The sequence below is a fragment of the Nerophis lumbriciformis genome, linkage group LG01, assembly GCF_033978685.3.
Source record: "Nerophis lumbriciformis linkage group LG01, RoL_Nlum_v2.1, whole genome shotgun sequence".
NCBI classification, from domain to species: Eukaryota; Metazoa; Chordata; class Actinopteri; order Syngnathiformes; family Syngnathidae; genus Nerophis; species Nerophis lumbriciformis.
The window spans coordinates 32,196,165-32,221,593 of record NC_084548.2 but is presented as its reverse complement, the minus strand read 5'-3'; the positions used below and the strand labels follow the sequence as shown (position 1 = coordinate 32,221,593).

At 42.6% G+C, this 25,429-nt stretch overlaps 1 protein-coding gene across 1 annotated transcript in view; it reads right to left on the bottom strand.

The window, feature by feature from the left end:
- Positions 1 to 25,429, bottom strand: part of LOC133618808 (cadherin-4-like) — a 628,483-nt gene that overhangs the window by 91,296 nt on the left and 511,758 nt on the right. The window contains exons 6-8 of the mRNA XM_061979541.2: positions 23,693 to 23,848; positions 6,275 to 6,419; positions 4,074 to 4,246 (exon numbers count right to left, since the gene is read on the bottom strand). Of these exons, the coding sequence (XP_061835525.2) occupies positions 4,074 to 4,246; positions 6,275 to 6,419; positions 23,693 to 23,848 (474 nt within the window). The remainder of the gene's footprint in view (positions 1 to 4,073; positions 4,247 to 6,274; positions 6,420 to 23,692; positions 23,849 to 25,429) is intronic.

Here is a 25,429-nt window from a genome sequence, read left to right as displayed (position 1 = left end):
TGAAAAAAGGTGTTTCTTAAACTGTTGCAACAATTTGCTCACACATTTGTTGACAAAGTGGTGACCCTCGCCCCATCCTTGTTTGTGAATGACTGAGCATTTCATGGAATCTACTTTTATACCCAATCATGGCACCCACCTGTTCCCAATTTGCCTGTTCACCTGTGGGATGTTCCAAATAAGTGTTTGATGAGCATTCCTCAACTTTATCAGTATTTATTGCCACCTTTCCCAACTTCTTTGTCACGTGTTGGCATCAAATTCTAAAGTTAATGATTATTTGCCAAAAAAAAAAAGTTTATGAGTTTGAACATCAAATATGTTGTCTTTGTAGTGCATTCAATTGAATATGGGTTGAAAAGGATTTGCAAATCATTGTATTCCGTTTATATTTACATCTAACACAATTTCCCAACTCATATGGAAACGGGGTTTGTATGAAAAGGAGTAAGAAAAGGCGGAACTTATTTATTCTGACCTTTTCTTCACGCCTATGACTTATAATTAATTTGCACCAAAACTTTTACGCAATATTTAGTTTTTGTTACATTTTGGCATTTACAGTTTGTGCACTATCTTTGCGAAAACAAAGGACGGTAATAAAACAAGTTAAATACTAATACTAAGTTAAAAAAATAAATTACACGCTTGTGCACAGTGATAAGGAAAATGAGAGTTATGTTAAAGGGGAACATTATCACAATTTCAGAAGGGTTAAAACCATTAAAAATCAGTTCCCAGTGGCTTATTATATTTCGAAGTTTTTTTCAAAATTTTACCCATCACGCAATATCCCTAAAAAAAGCTTCAAAGTGCCTGATTTTAACCATCGTTATATACACCCGTCCATTTTCCTGTGACGTCACATAGTGATGCCAACACAAACAAACATGGCGCATAGAACAGCAAGCTATAGTGACATTAGCTCGGATTCAGACTCGGATTTCAGCGGCTTAAGCGAATCAACAGATTACGCATGTATTGAAACGGATGGTTGTAGTGTGGAGGCAGGTAGCGAAAACGAAATTGAAGAAGAAACTGAAGCTATTGAGCCATATCGGTTTGAACCGTATGCAAGCGAAACCGACAAAAACGACACGACAGCCAGCGACACGGGAGAAAGCGAGGACGAATTCGGCGATCGCCTTCTAACCAACGATTGGTATGTGTTTGTTTGGCATTAAAGGAAACTAACAACTATGAACTAGGTTTACAGCATATGGCAGAGGAGCTTTACTGTTTCTTTCCCCTTTTCGAAACCCCCCAGCGACACTCATCTGCTCCAGCCCTGCCCCCGCCCCCACCGGGCTCCGGCGCCACTCCACTCACTGTACAGGAGCACAGTGTCAGACGAGTGCTCCTGGCTGTGAACCCCAGGAAGGCTACCGGACCAGACGGAGTACCTGGAAAGGTGCTCAGGACGTGCGCCCACCAGCTTGCTCCCCCCCCTCACCAGGATCTTCAACCTCTCCCTGGCTCAGGCAGTCATCCCATCCTGCCTGAAGTCATCTACAATAATCCCGGTGCCGAAGAAGTCTCCCATCACCAGCCTGAATGATTACCGACCAGTGGCCCTCACTCCGGTAATCATGAAGTGCTTCGAGCGACTTGTTCTCCAGCACATCAAGGACCATATCCCTCCAGACTTCGACCCCCACCAGTTCGCATACCGGGCGAACAGGTCCACAGAGGACGCCATCGCTGTTGCTCTCCACTCTGCTCTGAACCACCTGGAGCAGCAGCAGAGCTACGTCCGGATGCTCTCTGTGGACTATAGCTCTGCCTTCAATACAATAATCCCGGACAGACTCTGCAATAAACTGGACACTATTGGCCTCCCCCCTCTCACAAACGCCTGGATAAGGGACTTCCTAACGGACCGACCCCAGAATGTGAGACTTGGCCCGCACCTCTCATCCTCCCGCACGCTGAGCATCGGCTCCCCACAGGGCTGTGTGCTGAGCCCCCTCCTCTACTGCCTTTACACCCATGACTGCAGTCCGGCCCACAGTGACAACCTTACCGTCAAGTTCGCCGACGATACCACAGTGGTCGGGCTCATCTCCAGGGGTGACGAGGCTGCCTACAGAGAGGAGGTCCTGAAGCTGACGGCCTGGTCTTCGGAGAACAACCTCGCTCTCAACACCAGCAAGACCAGAGAGATCATCGTCGACTTCAGGAGGAGCAGCACCGACCCTGCCCCCCTCTACATCAACGGCGAGCGTGTAGAGAGGGTCCACACCTTCAGGTACCTTGGAGTCCACATCTCTAATGACTTCTCCTGGACAGTCAACACCACATCAATCATCAAGAAGGCTCAGCAGCGGCTACACTTCCTTAGAGTCCTCGGGAAGTACAACCTGAAGCCTGACCTGCTGCTGACCTTCTACCGCTCGTCCATCGAGAGCCTGCTGACCTACTGTATTACGGTATGGTACGGCAGCTGCACTGCAGCAGACAGGGAGAGGCTGCAAAGAGTGGTCAAGACGGCTCAGAAGATCATCGGCCGCCCTCTCCCCTCTCTGACGGACATCTACACCTCCCGCTGCCTCAACAGAGCCAGTGCCATCATCAAGGACAGCACCCACCCTGGCTCTGACCTGTTCCACCTGCTGCCCTCTGGGAAGCGCTACAGGTGCATTAAAACCAAAACAAACAGGCTAAAGAACAGCTTCTTCCCCAGGGCCATAACCATCCTGAACGGACTGCCCCATTGTCCCTCATAACTGCCTTCTCTTCGGTGCAATAACCCATTCCACCAACCACCCTGTTGTTTTTTTTGTTTTTTTTCATGTATATATTCATTTCACACCATATTCATTGCACTTCTACATTTTTTTATATTTTTATATATTTGCACATTGTTTTTCTAGCATGCACACATCGCACTGTATGGAATGGCCTCAATCTCGTTACCTTGCGTAATGACAATAAAGCTGATTCTGATTCTGATTCTGATTCTGATATGAAATACATTTGGCAACAACATGCACTTTGAGAGTGCAGACAGCCCAATTTTCATCAATTAATATATTCTGTAGACATACACTCATCCGCTATCTTTTCCTGAAAGCTGATCCGTCCAGTTTTGGAGTTGATGTCAGCAGGCCAGGGAAGCTAGGGTCGATATTCTTCTCTTGATCATCTTCGGTGGCATAAGGGACGGTGTGAGCCAAGACATCCAGGGGGTTTAGCTCGCTCGTCTGCGGGAACAAACTGCCGCCATTGCTTGCCGTGCTACCGAGGTCCTTTGTCCCTGAATTGCTCACACACTCCGGCAGATTCAATGGGGGTCTGGCGGCAGATTTCTTTGACTTTATCATTGGAAATGCATCTGCTTTGAGTGTCGCAGGATATCCACACATTCTTGCCATCTCTGTCGTAGCATAGCTTTCGTTGGTAAAGTGTGCGGAACAAACGTCCAATTTCTTGCCACTTTCGCATCTTTGGGCCACTGGTGCAACTTGAATCCGTCCCTGTTCGTGTTGTTACACCCTCCGACAACACCGACGAGGCATGATGTCTCCAAGGTACGGAAAACAGTCAAAAAAACGGAAAATAACAGAGCTGATTTGACTCGGTGTTTGAGAAAATGGCGAATTGCTTCCCGATGTGACGTCACAACGAGAGCGAATATTAGAAAAGCGTTTAATTCACCAAAATTCGCCCATTTAGAGTTCGGAAATCGGTTAAAAAAATATATGGTCTTTTTTCTGCAACATCAAGGTATATATTGACGCTTACATAGGTCTGGTGATAATGTTCCCCTTTAAGTGTAGTTATTTCCTTGTAGTCGAGATGATGTCATCCTTAATATTTGTGCAGTGTCTTTGACAACAATATACCGGTAGATATAGAAACAAAAACTCAAAAGTTTGTAGCTGATGTGTCCAAGATTGTGGAATGTCGAGTGCCATGTGTTAAATCGACGTTAAAACGAATAAAATCCGTAGCTAATGTCATTAGTTGGAATCTGCAAACATGGTGCGCCAGTCAAACAGTCTGACCCATCACTTACTACGAAGTCTTCCACAGGCATACAGGAAAGTGTCTGCTTCTCAGGGAAGACCTACCTCTCGATCGAGACCAGGCGCAACTGTCACAATATCCCCAGTCTCACTATTGATAGTGAACATGTTAGGGATGGGGCTGTGTGGCATCTGGGACAGGATTCGATAGCGCACCATTCCGTTTGCCGTAGTGTTGTCATCAGCGTCGAAGGCAGAAAGATGCATTACGTAGGTTCCTAACAAACAAACACATTTTGTCACATTTGCGATCTGACTTTTCCATAAAAAAACAATGCACATGAATATAATATGATACAAAATATATAATGTTGTACTGTAGAACGTTCACAGTCATTAACTATAAACAAGTACATGCTTTAGTTATGCAGGTGTGTTTTCCTTCCTCTACAACTGTGGAGAATTGCTCCCTGTCATCCAATCTCCATCCCTCCCTCCTTGCTCTGCCTCAGCCCAAGTCAGTTCTAATTGACGCTGATAGTGATATCACAGTAGTGACGGCCCCTGTCCGAGGATAATTGTAACCACAGCTCCTATTTCAAACTTCATTACATTTCAAAGCAACAATTTGCAAATGACGAGGCCAGCAGGAGCACTGTGTGGGCCTTCCAGCAAGAATTTAGAATGGTTGTGAGTGGGGGAAGGAAGGAGAAACAAAAATGAATAGGATCGCTACTGAAAGGGTTTTGAAGTGGAGGGACATTCAGTCCTTCTTATACTTTTTCTTGTGGAGATAAAGCGATAGATGCAAAGGAGATGAAGAAAGTGTCACACATGGCCAGGGTAATTACATTAAGCCGCACTCTTAAGGGGTTTAACACGAGCCCTTTGTGTGAGCGTCCTAAACCATGCCCGACAGGATTAGGTCCCCGTAATGACTCTTTAATTTGCAAACTAATTCAAGTCTGTAATTGGCCTTCCACTGAAACCACTGGAGCACGAAAAGTCTAAAACTCTCTGTTTTATGATTATTGTTCAGCTGAATGTCACACATACCACGGAGAGTTGTCTGCTACACAATGGTTAGGGGAGCCAAGAGTGAGAAAACCAACATGGTAGATGTGGGCGACGGCAAATATATCAAATAGCAAAAGAAAAAAATAAATCAACAGACATTAAGTTTCCCTCATGGTCTGCCAAATGTTCAATGAAATGAGTTGCCATGGTGTTTTTTTTGTTCTTCCTTGCCCACTTTTCTACTTTGGAGTAAGTTAGGTCCTATCGATTGAAAAGGACCAACATTAACATTCCTACAAGCGGTGGGAATCTTTGGGCACCTCACGATTTGATTTTATTTCAGTTATTGGGGTGACGATACGTTTCAGAATCCATTTTCGATGAAACACAATTCTTGCAATATATCATATGGTATGTACATTAGAATTTAAACTTTTCAAAGGTTACAAAAGCTCCTCTTGGCTGCTAACGTACAACTTATATGCACAGCGTTGGGCTAAAAAACTTAATTTTAAAAATGTATTTAAAAATGTATTCAAAAAAAAATATTTACAAAAATCCCAATATGTGATCTCATAAGAGAAAATCGAGCAACCCCAACTCCAACTCAATCCCAGCTTTACAATATTTAGAATTATAAAAGGCAATTGAGAAAACATATGAATACAGTTCTTATTAACTACAATACTAAAAAAAGTAATCAATAAAAGCAACAGTATCAAAAAATAATAATATGAATAATAGTTGTTAAATGTAATAATCCAAAACGTGATGCTTAAGAAAATAATTATGAATTGGTTCTCAAAAATTAGGAATCTATTTAGAATTGGAATAACACAAATCTAGATTTGTATGTGAATTTTTTTTTCTTCTTTTTTTAGTACTTAACTGCTGTGGAATACCGCATTGGGTGATGGACTTGATTTAACTCCAGAAATGTCCAATTCAAATATATAAAAAAATTATAAAAAATACACCAATTTTACAATTATACTGTACTATAAAAAAAGTATTTCAACCATCACAACTGTGTCATAGAATTGAAATAACTAATTTATATTTTAAATGTTTTAATAATTACATGACACAAAGGTAAAACAGACATTGGTGGTTAGAAAATAACCTAGTGTGGAGCTCAGCTCCATTCTGAGCAGATTTTATTGTTTACCGCAGAAGCTGCATTCAGCTAAATAAAGGCACGGTGGGGAAACAAATAACAATTAATCAATGAAATACAAAAGTATCTATTGCCTTTAACATTCATCAGTGTATGCATCATTCCGCAATACCTGGTTTGGAGCCTTCATCCACCGATCCGTTGTACACCTGGTTCTTGAACTCTGGCCTGTTGTCGTTCATGTCGATAACAAAAATATACAGATCAATGGGGTTCTCCACTTTATTCCCATTCATGTCCACAGCATGTGCTCGCAGCTGGAAGACAAAAGACGTCCGACCATGAGTCACAATCAATCATCCAGAAGCTGAAAAGAAATAAGCTAATGAATAGGCTGTTTGGTTTGTGCTGTATCCAGAGAAACAAAACAATGACTGGTCACCACAAGGTTAAAACGTTTGGTAAATTGGATGACTAAAAATTGCAGATATTACGCAAAAAATGTAAGTAATACCATTTCTTTTTTTTGCAATGTCTTCACATATTTATTATGAAGAGATGGGAACTTATTTAAAGTCTGTGGCATGCTTGGGTCAAAATACCATAGTGATCAATAATTAAAACACACTTAAAGGGGAACTGCACTTTTTTTAAATTGTGCCTATCGTTCACAATCATTATGAGACACAAGAAGACAAAAGATGGCGGCGCCCTGCTCGGCTGCGGCAGCAGAGGTTTTGGCAAATATACCAGTAAATTCTGTGAATTTCATGGCTGGCTTCCAGCGTGGACACTCCGTGGTAACGTACGACCGCCAGACAATTTTGGATGTGGATAGATCGGGCCGTATTGGACCGAAAGATGCGTATACGTTGGACCTCCTTGCTAACATCGGAATACTACGCCGGCTACATCCAGCGACCTGTGAAGCAGCGCAGCCTAGTACCAGCGGGGACTGTCGACAGAGGAGACGTAAGCGGTGTGATCGGAAGCAGAAGCAGGGATGCCGAGCGGGGCTAACAACAAAGCTAAAGGCTAATCCTCACAGAACGTCGCTTCCTTCCATCCTGCTTTCAAATGTCCGCTCCCTGGAGAACAAACTGGACTACCTGAAGCTGGATTTATATGCAAGACGCGAGATGAGAGACTGCTGCGCCATATTTCTCACAGAAACGTGGCTGAAACCATCCATTCCGGACGAGGCAGTTAGCATCGAGGGGCTAACTATGTTTCGGTCTGACAGGAGCAGATCTCTCACTGGTAAATCCCGAGGCGGTGGTGTTTGCATATACATCAATAACAACTGGTGCAAAAATGGGAAGATAGTCTCATGTCACTGCTCTCCCGATGTAGAAATATTAACTATAAAATGCAGGCCATTTTATTTACCCCGGGAATTCAGTGCTATGATCTTCACAGCAGTGTACATTCCCCCCAATGCTAACAACAAAGAAGCTTTGAATGCTTTGTACTGCTCCATCAATGAACTGCAATCTACACATCTAGAGGGAGTTTTCATCATGGCAGGGGATTTTAACCAAGCTAACATGAAAACTGTGTTCCGTCATTTCCATCAATATGTGAATTTTGCAACCAGGGGTGAAAGCACATTGGACATGGTGTACAGCAATATTAAACACACGTTTAAAGTTGCACCACGCCCCCCACCTCGGCTCCTCAGATCATCTATCTGTGATGCTAATTCCTGCATACAAGCCCCTGCTGATCAGGAAGCAAGCTACAGTGAAGCAGGTGAGGACCTGGCCAGAGGGAGCAATGGAAGCATTACAAGACTGCTTCGCAACCACAGACTGGGACATGTTCAAGGCAGCCGCCACCGATAATCATAACACGTGTGGAGGAGTATGCAGAGTCTGTGTCCGCATACATTCAGAAGTGCATGGAGGATGTTAGTGTGATCAAGAACATCCCCACACAGACTAACGAGAAACCCTGGATGAACAGTGAGGTACGTGCAATGCTGAAGGCTCGGAACAAGGCGTTTAAGTCTGGCGACATGGTAGCATTAAAAACAGCCAGAGCTAACCTGAACCGTGCCATTAAGGTTGCGAAGCGTGCTCACAGTCAGAAAGTGCAGGACTTCGAGAACCCCACGAACACTAGACAAATGTGGCAGGGCATACAGGTCATCACGGACTATAAAGCTGCCCCCATCCCTGTGACAACAGTATCAGCTTCCTAAATGACCTAAACTACTTTGCGAGGTTTGAGGCACTTAACACCACTCCGGCGAGAAAATCCATCCCTCGCCCTGATAAGCAACCGCTCAACCTGGACACAGCGGATGTCCGGAAAACCCTGAGGAGAGTGAACCCCCGGAAAGCACCGGGACCTGATGACATTCCAGGCAAGGTGCTTAAGCAGAGCAGCTGGCGAGGGTTCTCACAGACATCTTCAACATCTCGCTGACCCAGGCTGAGGCACCATCATGTTTTAAGACGGCCACAATCATTCCAGTGCCTAAAAACCCCAAAATCTCCTTCCTCAATGATTATCGCCCCGTGGCACTCACCCCCATCATAATGAAGTGCTTCGAGAGGCTGGTAAAGGAATATATGGTCTCCAGACTTACCCCAACATTCGACCCATACCAATTTGCTTACCGCCCTAACCGCTCCACAGAGGACGCCATCTCCTCTGCACTCCACCTGAACTTAGAACATCTGGAAGGAAAGGACACACACGTGCGGATGTTTTGTTTTTGGACTTCAGCTCAGCATTCAACACCATCATCCCGCAGCATTTGGTGAGCAAACTGGTCTCCCTTGGATTCAGTACCCCCCTATGCAACTGGCTGCTTGACTTCCTCACAGACAGACCCCAGTCTGTGAGTGGGCAACAACACCTCCAGTGCCATCTCCCTGAGCACCGGCTCCCCCCAGGGCTGCGTCCTGAGTCCGCTGCTGTTCACGTTGATGACCCATGACTGCTGCGCCAGGTCCACTACTAACCACATTGTGAAGTATGTGGACGACACGACAGTAGTGGGCCTCATCCGTGACAACAACGACATGGACTACAGGGAGGAGGTGAAACATCTGGTTGACTGGTGCAGAACCAACAACCTGGTCCTGAGCGTCGACAAGACCAAGGAAATCATCGTTGACTTCAGGAAGCACCAGTCCAGCCACGCTCCACTCTTCATCAACGGCACAGTGGTGGAGATGGTAAGCAGCACCAAGTTCCTGGGGGTGCAGATCACTGACAATATAACCTGGTCCCTACACACCGGAGCTCTTGTAAAAAGAGCTCAGTAGCGCATGCACTTTTTGCATCGGATGAAAAGAGCACAGCTCCCTCCCCCCATTCTCACCACATTCTACAGAGGCACTATAGAGAGCCTACTGACCAACAGCATCTCTGTCTGGACTGGAACCTGAAATGCCTCAGACTGGAAGTCTCTCCAGAGAGTGGTGAGGACGGCGGAAAAGATCATCAGGACTCCTCTTCCTCCTATGCAGGAGATCGCAAAAAGCCGCTGCCTGACCAGGGCTCAGAAAATCTGCAAAGACTCCTCCCACCCCCACCAAGGACTGTTTTCACTGCTGGACTCTAGAAAGAGGTTCCGCAGCCTCCGTAGCAGAACCTTCAGGTTCTGTAACAGAACCTTCAGGTTCTGTAACAGCTTCTTCCCTCAGGCCGTAAGACTCTTGAACGCATCATAACTATCCCCTCAATTCCCCCCATAGTGGATTAACTCGCTGGAATAAAAAGACAATATAACATACATCCATAAACGTGGATGCATATGAAAAATTGCAATATATTTATCTGTACAGTAATCTATTTATTATATATGCACCTTATTGCTTTTTTATCCTGCACTACCAAGAACTAATGCAACAAAATTGTGTTCTTATCTGTACTGTTAAGTTCAAATTTGAATGACAATAAAAAGGAAGTCTAAGTCTAAGTCTAAGTCTAAAAGTTGTATTTATTTATTTTTTTTGCTTTCTAACGTATTAAAATAGGCTCGTTCTTGGTGGCTAGCAATGCAGCAATTGGGAGCAATCAATTTTACCTCTAAATCACTTTAAAAATGCATTCAAAAACCGTCAACAATACTTCATTTATGTCCCATAACCTGTATAATAACCAAACAGTAGCGACATTGTTATGGTGAAGCAACTCTTTTTCTAGAGTACTAACACGTCAGGGTGCTACGGTATTAGCCATAGAAGCTAACTACGGTAAAAAATAAACTGGCTTCTAAGTCACCACGAAACGCATTTGAGTTTGCAATGCACAACACTGCAACGAGTCATCAATCTGTACTAACAGAAAGACATGAACAATCATACAAACGTTTGTATTACAGTATCTGTAAAGTATTAGCCCACATTTAATGTTTGTTTGTACACAGCTAGCCAGACCATGTATGTGCTGTAGTTGTAAAAACACATGACGTGCTGCGTGTATCATGATCAATATAAAGTGTGACTCACACGATGGACAGTTGTCTCAGTTTTTTCCAGTTAATTATGAGTAAGCCCTCCATTTCTGTCAAAATAGCTTGGCTTCAAGTTCCACATTTTGCAGCTACGGTTCACTTTCACCTCACTCTGTCGGCTTTTGTCTGCTCCAACATCTCACACTTCCTTAGTACTGGCTTCTAGAAGCTGCAGTTAATCCTCCATAAATTCAGATTTAACAAGATAAGGTTGTGAATAATCATTTGTCCATAAATAGTCATCTTTGTTGTTTGACCGAATCACACAGATAATATAATTATAATGTGGGATTTTAATATCCATATGAATACCCCGTCAGACCCTTTGTGTGTGGCGCTCGAGATTATAATTGATAGCTGTGGTCTTACACGAATAATATATGAACCCACGCATTGCAACGGTAATAGGCTAGATCTAGTCCTTATCTAGGGTGACACCACCTCCAAAGTGATGGTACTCCCATACACTAAAGTAATGTCCAATCACTACATTATAAAATTAAAAGTTTTGACTCATTGTCAGCAAGCTACCAATAACCAACGCTTTAGCAGCTGCCACATTAATGCTGTCACAACTATGACTCTTGCTGGCCTACTGCCTTCGGTAATGGCACCATTCCCAAATTATGTGGGCTCTATCGATAGCCTAACTAACAACCTTACCGATGCCCCGCGCAACAAAATTGATAGTATAGCACCGCTAAAGCTAAAAAAGGCACTTAAATGTCAGGCCCCCTGGTTTGCAGAAGAAACCAGAGCTCTTAAAATATCAGGTAGAAAGCTGGAACGCAAATGGCATGCGACTAAACTTGAGGTTTTCCGTCAAGCATGGAGTGATAGTTTAATAAATTATAAACACGCTCTTACCACAGCTAAAACTAATTACTACCCAAATCTGATCCACCTCAATAAAAACGATCCTAAATATTTGTTTAATACAGTAGCATCGCTAACCCAACTGGTAAATGGGACAAAACCAACAACATGTTTACTTGACCCACTTCCTGGGAAACTTATCAAGGAGCTGTTTGTAATATTAGGACCATCAGTGATAAATATTATTAACTTTTCACTTTCCTCTGGTAGTGTTCCCCTAGCATTCAAAACAGCGGTTATTCATCCTCTGCTCAAAAGACCTAACCTCGATTCTGACCTAGTGCCCCACCTTCCCTTTTACTCGAAAATCCTCGAAAAAAATTGTTGCACAGCAGGTAAATGAAGACTTAGCGTCTAAGAATCTCTGTGAACCCTTTCAGTCTGGTTTCAGGGTAAATCACTCTACGGAGACAGCCCTCGCAAAAATGACTAATGATCTATTGCTAACTACGGATGCTGATGTGTCATCTATGTTGCTGCTACTTGATCTCAAAGCTGCTTTTGATACTGCTGATCGTAACATTATATTAGCACGTATCAAAACATGTATTGGTAGGTCAGACTTAGCCTTGTCGTGGTTTAACTCTTATCTGACTGACAGGATTCAGTGCGTCTCCCATAACAATGTGACATCGGACTATGTTAAGGTAACGTGTGCAGTTCCACAGGGTTCAGTTCTTGGCCCTGCACTCTTCAGCATCTTTATGCTGCTGCTAGGTGACATCATACGCAAATACGGTGTTAGCGTTCACTGCTATGCCGATGACACCCAACTCTACATGCCCCTAAAGCTGACCAACACGTCAGATTGTAGTCACCTGGAGGTGTGTTTGAATGAAATTAAACAATGGATGTCCGCTAACTTTTTGCAACCCAATGCTAAGAAAACGGAAATGCTGATTATCGGTTCTGCTAGACACCGACACCTATTTAATAATACCACCTTAACATTTGACAACCAAACAATTACACAAGGCGACTTGGTAAAGAATCTCTGAATAATCTCGACCCAACTCTCTCGTTTTAGTCACACATTAAGAGTGTTACTAAAACAGCTTTCTTTCATCTCCGTAATATCACTAAAATTTGTTCCATTTTGTCTACCAGCAACGCTGGGATCATTATTTATGCATTTGTTACGTCTCGTCTCGATTACTGTAACCTATTACTTTAGCATTAAAAGATTACAGTTGGTACAAAATGCAACTGCTAGACTTTTGACAAGACCAAGAACGTTTGATCATATTACGCCTATACTGGCTCACCTGCACTGGCTTCCTGTGTACTTTAGATGCAAATTCAAGGTTTTACTATTTATGTATAAAATACTAAACGGTCTAGCTCCATCTTATCTTGCTGATTGTATTGTACCATATATCCCTGCCAGAAATCTGCGTCCTGTTGATCTGCTGTCTCTCTTTTCTGCACTGTGTGGAGAGGTTTTCAGGTGGCCACAGATCAGTTTCCACGGAGGAGGAGCTAACTGTACCAAGTCCGGACTCGGAATGAAACACTGTTCTATGCATCAGTTGGTGACGTCTCTGCACTGCTGACTTGTCTACATACAAGAGGATCCCCTGCTGGCCTCCCTATGAACTGGACTCTCACGTTATTAACCGTATCCACTGGTCACCCAAGGGGGAGTCCCCACATCTGCGGTCCCTTCCAAGGTTTCTCGTTGTTCCCATTGGGTTGAGTCTTTTCTTGCCCTGATGTGGGATCTGAGCCGAGGATGTCATTGTGGCTTGTGCAGCCCTTTGAGACATTTGTGATTAAGGGCTATATACGTAAACTTTGATTGACTGATTGATTGGTGGTTCACTTTTGCATAACATAGCACATAACTGTGGAACTGTGGTGCATTTAAGGAACCTTGATTAAAGTTCGAAACACAGGTTTCACTAGTTTTTTAACACAAGGGAGGCTAAACCCTCAGTAAATGTACTAATAATTATCATAATGATGCATTATGATAGTGATTATCCACTAATTATAGTCCTACATAAATTAGATTATCTAAAGTGTCTAAATTTGGAGACATTACATGCTGCATGCAAAAATGTTATCGGGTTTTCACATGTGTGGAGGGGGGCGTGGTCTGCAGGCCTGCCGCGTAGCGGGGTGTGTAAGGACCGGCATCGAAGTCAGCGGCAGGTGAGTAGATTGCCCAGCTGGTGCTTGTTATCTAATCACCTGTCGCCCTTATTAGCAGCAGCCGGAACGAGAGACGTGGTTGGAGTGGCTGGTGAGCGGACGCATGAGACCGAGAGATATTTTTCTGGAAAGCAAAACCCTACCGCTATATGAAAATAAAAGACTTGTTACCCAGACTACCGGGCCCACGAGAGCATCTTTGTCGTCAGAAGAACTCACAGGAGGGCAACCTCCACAACATGTTTTAAAAAAGCTAGTTTGAACCAGGGGCAGCACGGTGAGGCAGTGGTTGGTGCGTGTGCCACACAGCAAGAAGGTCCTGCGTTCGATTCCTGTGCTTTGGGTCTTTCTGTGTCGAGTTCACATGTTTTCCCCATGACTGCGTGTGTTGACTACGGGTACTCCGGCTTCCTCCCACCTCCAAAGACATGCACCTGGGGATAGGTTGATTGGCAACACTAAATGGTCCCTAGTGTGTGAATGTGAGTGTGAATGTTGTCTGTCTATCTGTGTTGGCCCTGCGATGAGGTGGCAACTTGTCCAGGGTGTGCATCTGGGATAAGCTCCAGCTATCCCGCGACCCCGACAGGGACAAGCGGTAGAACATAGATGGATAGTTTGAACCAAATTAAGTCAATTTGTGTAATGCATGTAAACAAACTTAGAAGTTCTTTGTAGAGTACTAAACGACGCTATGATTGTACTGTATAACATTCTGTCAAATCGTATCAAATCGTATTACATCTTAAATGGAGGGATTCCTATAGCCTTCTGTACTGCAGTCAAGGGTAACATACAAGAATGTTTTGCCAGTATTTGTGGAATGGGGATATTTGCTATATTGAGGTGGCGTGGCTCGATTGATAGCGCGGCCGTGCCAGCAGGTGAGGGTGGCAGGTTTAATCCCCACTTCCGCCATTCTAGTCACTGCCCACCTGCTCCCAGTGCCACCCAGACTGGTTTAAATGTAACTTAGATATTGGGTTTCACTATGTAAAGCGCTTTGAGTGACTAGAGAAAAGCGCTACATAAATATACTTCACTATAGATACAGAAACAGTTAGAATTTGTACATTTTTTATTTAAAAGTTTTTAAATAAAAAACTTAGGGACAATATTGTTGGGTTTTGGGAATTCTGTGGTTCTTTAGACAGGGGGTGAAGCCAGGAGAATTTGGCAATCAGGCCTTCTTAAGCCTTGCTGCAGTGAGCTTGGTTGTGGTTCTTTTAATCTGCATTGGTCACTTATGTATGCCCGAAAACTTTGCTGAACACATTCTGTTTTCTCCAGTTCTCCTGGCTATTTTTTGTCCTGATGCGTTTGTAAGAATTGTTTTTAGTTGTTGCTCTGTCCTGGCCTTTTTCCAGGCTCTTTGTTGTGACTTTTTTGGACTACTTTTTCAAACATTTTTGCTTTGACTTTTGTTCTAGTATTAAATTATTTTGACTGGGCTAGCATATGACAGTTTTTGTTTTATTGGATTTTTTGCATTACTTTTCTGATGGACTTGTAAGTACAAAACACTTTTTCTTTGTAACCAGTCACTATCTGCCTTGCATTTTGATTTCTTGCCATACAGTTCCCCTGCAGTTATGTCAACAATGTCTCATCCATTTATGTGACTGTAGTTTTCTCAGTAGAAGTATACCAATATACATTTTATTCAACTGCAAGCTGTGTTTGTCTTAAAGGGCAATGTGTCTGTTTCAGTATCACATTTAAGACAATGGTGCTCTGCTTGTTTGGAATCTCTTAATACCAAATAGAGTCGGCTCATCACAAATTCCCCTCAGCTGTGCTGGGATCAATGGAACTACTGACTGTGATTTCTAACAGTTTAGACATGTGGCTGTTTGCAGAATCAAAACATGGTATAACATTTACTTTGGTGCCTTCTGAAAAATAAGATAAATGTTAAAATATAACCAAATCTTGCCAGAATTCTTATTGCCATGCTCTCAGATATCTTAAATTGCCGGTAACATTAGGTAGATCTGCACACTTTTCTAGTAAATATAGAACAAATAAGCTGCTTTTAGCAGCATTTATGTGACTGTATATATATATATATATATATATATATATATATATATTTCTTTTTCCGCTTATCCGAGGTCGGGTCGCGGGGGCAGCAGCCTAAGCAGGGAAGCCCAGACTTCCCTCTCCCCAGCCACTTCGTCCAGCTCTTCCCTGGGGATCCCGAGGCGTTCCCAGACCAGCCGGGAGACATAGTCTTCCCAACGTGTCCTGGGTCTTCCCCGTGGCCTCCCACCGGTCGGACGTGCCCTAAACACCTCCCTAGGGAGGCGTTCGGGTGGCATCCTGACCAGATGCCCGAACCACCTCATCTGGCTCCTCTCGATGTGGAGGAGCAGCGGCTTTACTTTGAGATCCTCCCGGATGGCAGAGCCTCTCACCCTATCTCTAAGGGAGAGACCCGCCACCCGGCGGAGGAAACTCATTTCGGCTGCTTGTACCCGTGATCTTGTCCTTTCGGTCAGAACCCAAAGCTCATGACCATAGGTGAGGATGGGAACGTAGATCGATCGGTAAATTGAGAGCTTTGCCTTCCGGCTCAGCTCCTTCTTCACCACAACGGATCGATACAGCGTCCGCATTACTGAAGACGCTGCACCGATCCGCCTGTCGATCTCACGATCCACTCTTTCCTCACTCATGAACAAGACTCCGAGGTACTTGAACTCCTCCACTTGGGGCAAGATCTCCTCCCCAACCCGGAGATGGCACTCCACCCTTTTCCGGGTGAGAAAAAGGTATATACATATATATATATATATACACATGCACGCCACAATTAGATGAAAATAATACTTTATCCTACCTTTTCTTGTGTTTCCTCAAACCAAGTCACAATGTCACTGTCTTTTACCATTTGAGTTCAACAACTAATCCAATTTTGTAATGACCCAAATGTCTGTTTTAATGAAGGAAAAGGGTCTTCCGGTTCTTCTTAACATTATTGATAGCCATGACTCCGACTAGCCAAAAGCTGGGCTGCACTCTATTTGTTAATCAAGTAGATGCATGATGCAAGAAAGACGTCCTGTACTTCACTTTTAATGTGTACCGTTTGGGAAATCGATAGGCGTCTGTACCGAACCAAAGGTTAGTACCAAAACTCTGCCTAAAACTACATGCATTGTGCCTATAAATACATGTAATGTTACACACTGAGTGACATAAAACAATCCAGTGAAAATATTAAAGGGGAACATTATCACCAGACCTATGTAAGCGTCAATATACACCTTGATGTTGCAGAAAAAAGATCATATATTTTTTTAACCGATTTCCGAACTCTAAATTGGTGAATTTTGGCGAATTAAACGCCTTTCTAATATTCGCTCTCGGAGCGATGACGTCACAACGTGACGTCGCATCGGGAAGCAATCCGCCATTTTCTCAAACACCGAGTCAAATCAGCTCTGTTATTTTCCGTTTTTTCGACTGTTTTCCGTACCTTGGAGACATCATGCCTCGTCGGTGTGTTGTCGGAGGGTGTAACAACACAAACAGGGACGGATTCAAGTTGCACCAGTGGCCCAAAGATGCGAAAGTGGCAAGAAATTGAACGTTTGTTCCGCACACTTTACCGACGAAAGCTATGCTACGACAGAGATGGCAAGAATGTGTGGATATCCTGCGACACTCAAAGCAGATGCATTTCCAACGATAAAGTCAAAGAAATCTGCCGCCAGATCCCCATTGAATCTGCCGGAGTGTGTGAGCAATTCAGGGACAAAGGACCTCGGTAGCACGGCAAGCAATGGCGGCAGTTTGTTCCCACAGACGAGCGAGCTAAACCCCCCTGGATGTCTTGGCTCACACCGTCCCGCAGATGATCAAGAGAAGAATATCGACCCTAGCTTTCCTGGCCTGCTGACATGAGGGTATGTCTACAGAATATATTAATTGATGAAAATTGGGCTGTCTGCACTCTCAAAGTGCATGTTGTTGCCAAATGTATTTCATATGCTGTAAACCTAGTTCATAGTTGTTAGTTTCCTTTAATGCCAAACAAACACATACCAATCGTTGGTTAGAAGGCGATCGCCAAATTCGTCCTCGCTTTCTCCCGTGTCGCTGGCTGTCGTGTCGTTTTCGTCGGCTTCGCTTGCATATGGCTCAATAGCTTCAGTTTCTTCTTCAATTTCGTTTTCGCTACCTGCCTCCACACTACAACCATCCGTTTCAATACATTCGTAATCTGTTGAATCGCTTAAGCCGCTGAAATCCGAGTATGAATCCGAGCTAATGTCGCTATAGCTTGCTGTTCTTTCCGCCATGTTTGTTTGTGTTGGCTTCACTATGTGACGTCACAGGAAAATGGACGGGTGGTTAAAATCAGGCACTATGAAGCTTTTTTTAGGGATATTGCGTGATAGGTAAAATTTTGAAAAAAACTTCAAAAAATATAATAAGCCACTGGGAACTGATTTTTAATGGTTTTAACAATTCTGAAATTGTGATAATGTTCCCCTTTAAACAAAGCTGCAGTCACTGCCTGCAAACTACTGTTGCTAAGCTAACAATAACAAATAAACACAGCTGAGCTAATGTTGCTTCTGTCTGTGCGCTGATGTCACTTAGCAACAGGCACTGCCTTTTAAAGGCACATACACACACTCTGGTCTCATGACACATCTCAACTGTATATGCCAGGTATTTGGAATGTTTTCCTTTTTTTAAAGTAATGCAATAATTAGTTCCCCTAGTAATTAATTACATATATTAAAGAGTAATTCCGTTATTAATTCAATTACTTATTTGGCAAAATTAAGAGTAACTTTAATAAATTATTTTTCACAGTATTTTTCCAAAGACTGCATAGGTCAGATTGTGTTTCATTCTTCTGCAAAAAATGCAAGTTTATCTATATCTCTTATCTAAATGTCAGCCATCAGTACCGATCAAACAGCCCACACAGCACATGTGGGTGCACTACATTATTTTTCCAATGCTTATTATAATCCCTAAAGGGAAATGTACACTGTTGTATAGTTTTGAACTTGAAGCAAAGAATATTCATCAAAAGGAATGTGAAATTGACTGAAAGCTACTACAGTCGAGGAAGCCCTGAGGAAAAGAAATACATTGGGAAGTCTTTTGACATAAGAACATTCTATTCCTTGTTCATGTATGGAGAATTTAGGAAGTCTTTCATCAGAGCTCGGCTGATGGTAATACGCTTTTTGGATACTGCGAGAACATGAGAGCCAGATAAGTGAAATCTTCTGCAAGGTCATTGCAGCAGGATATCGAGTAAGCAGTAGCCTCTGTTGCCGCCGTTGACGCTAAGAGGTGAAGATCCACTCCACTGGAGCCCATCCTCTCTTCTTCACCATCTACTTCCATTTTGCACCTCCACCGAAATTGCGACTCCAGGTCTCCAGGAGGTTAATTTGACTTTACTTTCTCCACTGCATTGTCTGATCTGTCCTGCACCCAATATCCGTGCTCTGCTATCCCATCTCGCCAGCTGAGAGCGAGGTCCTTTATCTGGGCCCACCCTCTTCCAAACATCCCACATGTGAGCACACATTCTTAATTCAATAGCAGCAGGAGTTTGAGATTACAGCTATGTTTAAAGAAGGCAAAATGTAATTCTGGTTTTACATTATAGTTATTATCTTGGAATGCATGCGGAGTGGGGGGAAGCAAAGCGGGTACAATACAGTGTTTCGTGTTTGGCAACGAGACAACATCGGGACGGATTGGACGCCAAAAGCTTCAAGGTTTTCTTGGAAGAATGCATCCTGTAGCATGGTGAGCACTTCTTCTTTAGAAATAAAAGAACACAAACATTTGGTCTGTCTAAGTGGATTTTAGTTAAACAAACACAGTATGTTTAAAGGGGAACATTATCACCAGACCTATGTAAGCGTCAATATATACCTTGATGTTGCAGAAAAAAGACCATATATTTTTTTAACCGATTTCTGAACTCTAAATGGGTGAATTTTGGCGAATTAAACGCCTTTCTATTATTCGCTCTCGGAGCGATGACGTGACGTCACATCGGGAAGCAAACACATTACAAACACCGAGTCAAATCAGCTCTGTTATTTTCCGTTTTTTCTACTGTTTTCCGTACCTTGGAGACATCATGCCTCGTCGGTGTGTTGTCGGAGGGTGTAACAACACGAACAGGGACGGATTCAAGTTGCACCAGTAGCCCAAAGATGCGAAAGTGGCAAGAAATTGGACGAATGTTGTTCAAAATACGAGGGTGTGGGGAAAGCCGACGAAAATGGTCAGTTGTTTGTTCCGCACACTTTTCCGACGAAAGCTATGCTACGACAGAGATGGCAAGAATGTGTGGATATCCTGCGACACTCAAAGCAGATTCATTTCCAACGATAAAGTCAAAGAAATCTGCCGCCAGACCCCCATTGAATCTGCCGGAGTGTGTGAGCTATTCAGGGACAAAGGACCACGGTAGCACGGCAAGCAATGGCGGCAGTTTGTTCCCGCAGACGAGCGAGCTAAACCCCTTGGATGTCTTGGCTCAGACCGCTTCTACCGTCCCTTAAGCCACCGAAGATGATCAAGAGAAGAATATCGACCCTAGCTTCCCTGGCCTGTTGACATCAACTCCAAAACTGGACAGATCAGCTTTCAGGAAAAGAGAGCGGATGAGGGTATGTCTACAGAATATATTAATTGATGAAAACTTTATTCATTACTCGCGGTTTTACGTAAATTATTATACATAAACTGTGTTTACCAATAATTTAGCTTAAAAACATTACAACACTTTAAAAACAAACACATACCAATCGTTGGTTAGAAGGCGATCGCCAAATTCGTCCTCGCTTTCTCCCGTGTCGCTGGCTGTCGTGTCGTTTTCGTCGGTTTCGCTTGCATACGGTTCAAACCGATATGGCTCAATAGCTTCAGTTTCTTCTTCAATTTCGCTTAAGCCGCTGAAATCCGAGTCTGAATTCGAGCTAATGTCGCTATACCTTGCTGTCCATCCGCCATGTTTGTTTGTATTGGCATCAGTATGTGACGTCACAGGAAAATGGACGGGTGTATATAACGATGGTTAAAATCAGGCACTTTGAAGCTTTTTTTAGGGCTATTGCGTGATGGGTAACATTTTGAAAAAAACTTCGAAAAATAAAATAAGCCACTGGGAACTGATTTTTAATGGTTTTAACCCTTCTGAAATTGTGATAATGTTCCCCTTTAATTAAACTCAGTCCCCTGGGCACAAAATCGGATGTTTTGCCCTTGGGTGACACAGATCAATTTTTTTTTGCCAGTCTAAATGCTCCAAAGTGCTTCAAATCTGATCTTTTCGCATCAGATTTGGGCCACATCAGGAGGTAGTTCGAATCTAAATGGAATCTGACCTTTAAAATGTAACTTCTGTCTAAAAAGAATTGCGAACTGACTGCAACGTTTCATCAAACATTGGAAAATCTCACAGGTGAACAGGCTAATTGGGAACAGGTGGCTGCCATGATTGGGTATAAAAGCAGCTTCCATGAAATTCTCAGTCATTCACAAACAAGGATGGGGCAAGGGTCACCACTATGTGAAAAAATGTGTGAGAAAATTGTCAGACAGTTTAAGAACAACATTTGTCAACAAGCTATTGCAAGGAATTTAGGAATTTAAACATCTACGGTCTGTAATATCATCAAAAGGTTCAGAGAATCTGGATAAATCACTGCACGTAATCGATGATATTACAGACCTTCGATCCCTCAGGCGGTACTGCATCAAAAAGCGACATTAGTGTGTAAAGGATATCACCACATGGGCTCAGGAACACTTCAGAAAACCTCTGTCAGTAACTATAGTTCGCCACTACATCTGTAACTACAAGTTAAAACTCTACTATGCAAAGCGAAAGCCATTTATCATCAACACCCAGAAACGCCGCCGGCTTCGCTGGGCCCGAGCTCATCAAAGATGGACTGATACAAAGTGGAAAACTGTTCTGTGGTCTGACGAGTCCACATTTCAAACTGTTTTTGGAAACTGTGGACGTTGTGTCCTCCGGAACAAAGAGGCCTATAACAATCCGGGTTGTTATAGGCGCAAAGTTAAAAAGCCAGCATCTGTGATGGTATGGGGGTGTATTAGTGCCCAAGACATGGGTAACTTACACACCTGTGAAGGCACCATTAATGCTGAAAGGTACATACAGGTTTTGGAACAACATATGCTGCCATCCAAGCAAGACAATGCCAAGCCACGTGTTACAACAACGTGACTTAATCGTAAAAGAGTGCGGGTACTAGACTGGCCTGCCTGTAATCCAGACCTGTCTCCCATTGAAAATGTGTGCCGCAATATAAAGCCTAAAATACCACAACGGAGAACCCGGACTGTTGAACAACTTAAGCTGTACGTCAAGCAAGAATGGGAAAAAATTCCAAATGAAATCCTTAAAAAATTGTTCTCCTCAGTTCCCAAACAATTACTGAGTGTTGTTAACAGGACAGGCCATGTAACACAGTGTTGCTGACAATAAATTCTAAATTAATGATTATTTGCAAAACAAATAAGTTTCTCAGTTTGAACATTAAATATCTTGTTTTTGCAGTCTATTCAATTGAATATAAGTTGAAAAGGATTTGCAAATCATTGTATTCTGTTTTTATTTACGATTTTCACAACGTGCCAATTTCACTAGTTTTGTACACATGTATAAATATCTATATACCGTATATTACCAAATAGTAGCCCAGGCGTTTATTTCACAAAATGGGGTCAGACCCCGGGCGGCTATTAGGACATGGGCGGTTATTTGCACAAGGCTTTTATTTATTTTTGCACCAGCCTGCACCAGGCCATTATTTGGTTACAATGGTCAGTGTCCAGTATTGTTTTTCGTACTAAAAACTTTAAATGTAAAAGCTAATGTAAACACACAAACAAAAAAACAAGACTATCAAAAGACAAGAGATCAACAAGGCCTCAGCATGACAGGAGTGCAACAATTGTCAAATAGAATACAAATACTAAAAATAAATAAACTTTTTAAATAAAGCAGCCTACCGGGAAAAATAAAATTATGGTACCAAGTACTCAAGTATAAAACCCACCATCAAAACAGAACAATAATACTGTCACTGTCCTTTGCCTTAATGCGGATCATTTTGCGGGACACACGGTGGTTCAGTCCACGAACGTGATGTATCCACTGACACAAATTAGCATCAAGCTCGTCGCTCACTTTCTTCCTACCTCCACCAGATAAGCGAGCCCGTTTTCCATCGATTGCCGACTGAGATTGTAGTTCTCCCTTTTTTTGTTTCCATTCTCGTACACGTTTTGGGTCAACGTTAAACTGCCTGGCCGCTGCCAAACCAGAATTCTGCTCCGCATACTTCACAACCGCTAGCTTGAACTTTAAGTCAAACTTTCTGTTCTTCCCCCTTAAAGTATTCCCGTCCATCAGTTGTGGTGTACCGGTATCCTGTTCATTCAACTCACTGCTGCTGTTGCTTGCCATGTTGAAACTTTTCCTCGTGGGTTTGTTGTTGTCGTTGAGTGTGTTACGCTATATGCGGTCACCCATTGCAATATGTTGATTACCCAGAATCCCCACGTAACGTCTGCTGTTACCGTAATGACCAGAATTATTGCACCTTTGCTTTTCCTTTTAGCTTATAAATTGGGTTTAATGAAGTCAATATGATTTTAATCTAAATTATGCAAATAACAGCCCATGGGCGGCTATTTGGACATAGGCGTTTATTAGGAAGAGGCGTTTATTTCACAAAATGGGGTCAGACCCCGGGCGGCTATTAGGACATGGGCGGTTATTTGCACAAGGGCGTTTATTTGGTAATATACGGTATACAGTATGTATATATATACAGTTATATATATATATATATATATATATATATGTATAAATATGTATATATATATGTATATAAATACGTATATATATACATATATATATTTGTATGGACATATATATATATATATATATATATATATATATATATATATATATATATATATATATACATATGGTTTTTGGTTCAGACCAGGGATCTTGGGCTCGAAAAGGTTGGTGACCACTGCAGTCGACAAACTCACATGATAAGATGACCGATGTTCTCGGTCCAGAGGTTTGGTAACGAACATCTTTCCAAGCACAGGGTCGATGTTGAAGACCTCATTCGGTGGTTGATCTGCTCCCACCCCAGTGATGCTGTATCGGATGGAGATGTCCTGATCTTGGTCTGAGCGAATCTATTGCAGCAAAAAAATTATATATTATTGAGCAGAAGACTAAATAGTTTTTTTAAGTACATTTTCAAACTTATATAGACTATAATAAAATCACATTGCATCAAATGTTGGTCCAATGTGCACACCACCATGAGGTGTTTATTATTCAAAGATTATTTACAGTCTCTGAGTTCAATAATTGTGTCCTTGAAGCATTGTGATCTCTAGGACCAGATATTCCATATTATTCACAAGAAACACACACAGAAAAGGACACATAGAGCACACACACCGTTCACACAAATTCATCACAGAATGACATTTCAAGCTATCGCATACTCAAGGACTTCATTAGTGCGGCCGCGAAGGCCATTCTGTTTGCACCGCTTCAAAAAAATATATATATACGAAATCCAATACTTCAAAAGGGGGAAGAAAAAGAATCAAGACACATTTATTGTTGATTTTTAATGACTGTCTGGTGTCAAGCTGAGTATGCAAACATGTCCTGATCAGAAATAACAATTAGACTAGGAATTAAAAGACTGATTAAAAACACAGTTAGCTGTGTCAGAATCCAATCCAATCCAATCCACTTTATTTATATAGCACATTTAAACAAGAAAAGTGTTTCCAAAGTGCTGCACAACAATATTAAAAGCAATATTTTTAAATATAAAACCAATATAAAAACAATATAAAAATAAATATGATTAAAAATGATTTTAAAGGATAAAACTAATTAAAACAATAAATAGAAATCAAAATTTAAAAACACAGAGGATCACACAACTCACGTAGTGTTAAAAGCCAGAGAATAAAAGTGGGTCCTAAGACGAGACTTAAAACACTCCACTGTGGGAGCAGTGGAGTGAAACATGTTTATATGTATTACGTACCAAACAAATGTTGGTAGAAAAAACAACAACATTCGGTAGGTCTTTATTGTCATTGCACAGGTACAACAAAACTTTGCTTTCAGCACAAACCCGTTCAAGAATAGACAAACAAACAGTGTACAGGGTTACAGAACAGGAACGCTGATGGGTCGCTACAAGGCGCCCTGTAAAAGATGGGAAAAAGGTAAACGCTGGGGGAGGATGAGTAAAAAAATACAATCTAGATTGGGCTCTTAAGGGGGCCCCGTCTGGAGTGGGAAAAAACCTCCATAGCAAAGCACATATACATATCACAACATCCATCTCGAGACCTGCCAACAGAGGGCAGGGAGTGGGGGCTACGGTGGCTGGCTGCAGCTCTTCAGGCGCTGCCCATCCATCCATCACCCCTAAGGGATTCACGTCAAGGGCGTTGAATAGGGGGTGGGGTATGTGTGTGTTGCGTATATTTTTGTGGATGCATGTGTGTGTGTAAGCCTGCAGCGTGCCTCTGTTCCGTGGCCTTGATGTCGTGCAGTCGCTAGTCCAAAGTCAACAACAACAGGTGTGTGTCCATGAGAGACAAGAAGGGAGTTTGTTGTGTCTTCGCCGCACTGTCCTCCGGGAGAGTCTCGAAGCCAGGGAAACAATCCAAGTTAGAATGTTTTGTATGCGAGTGAAAATAAAATGTGCTTTTCACTCTAAATTGTCTATGAATGATGCT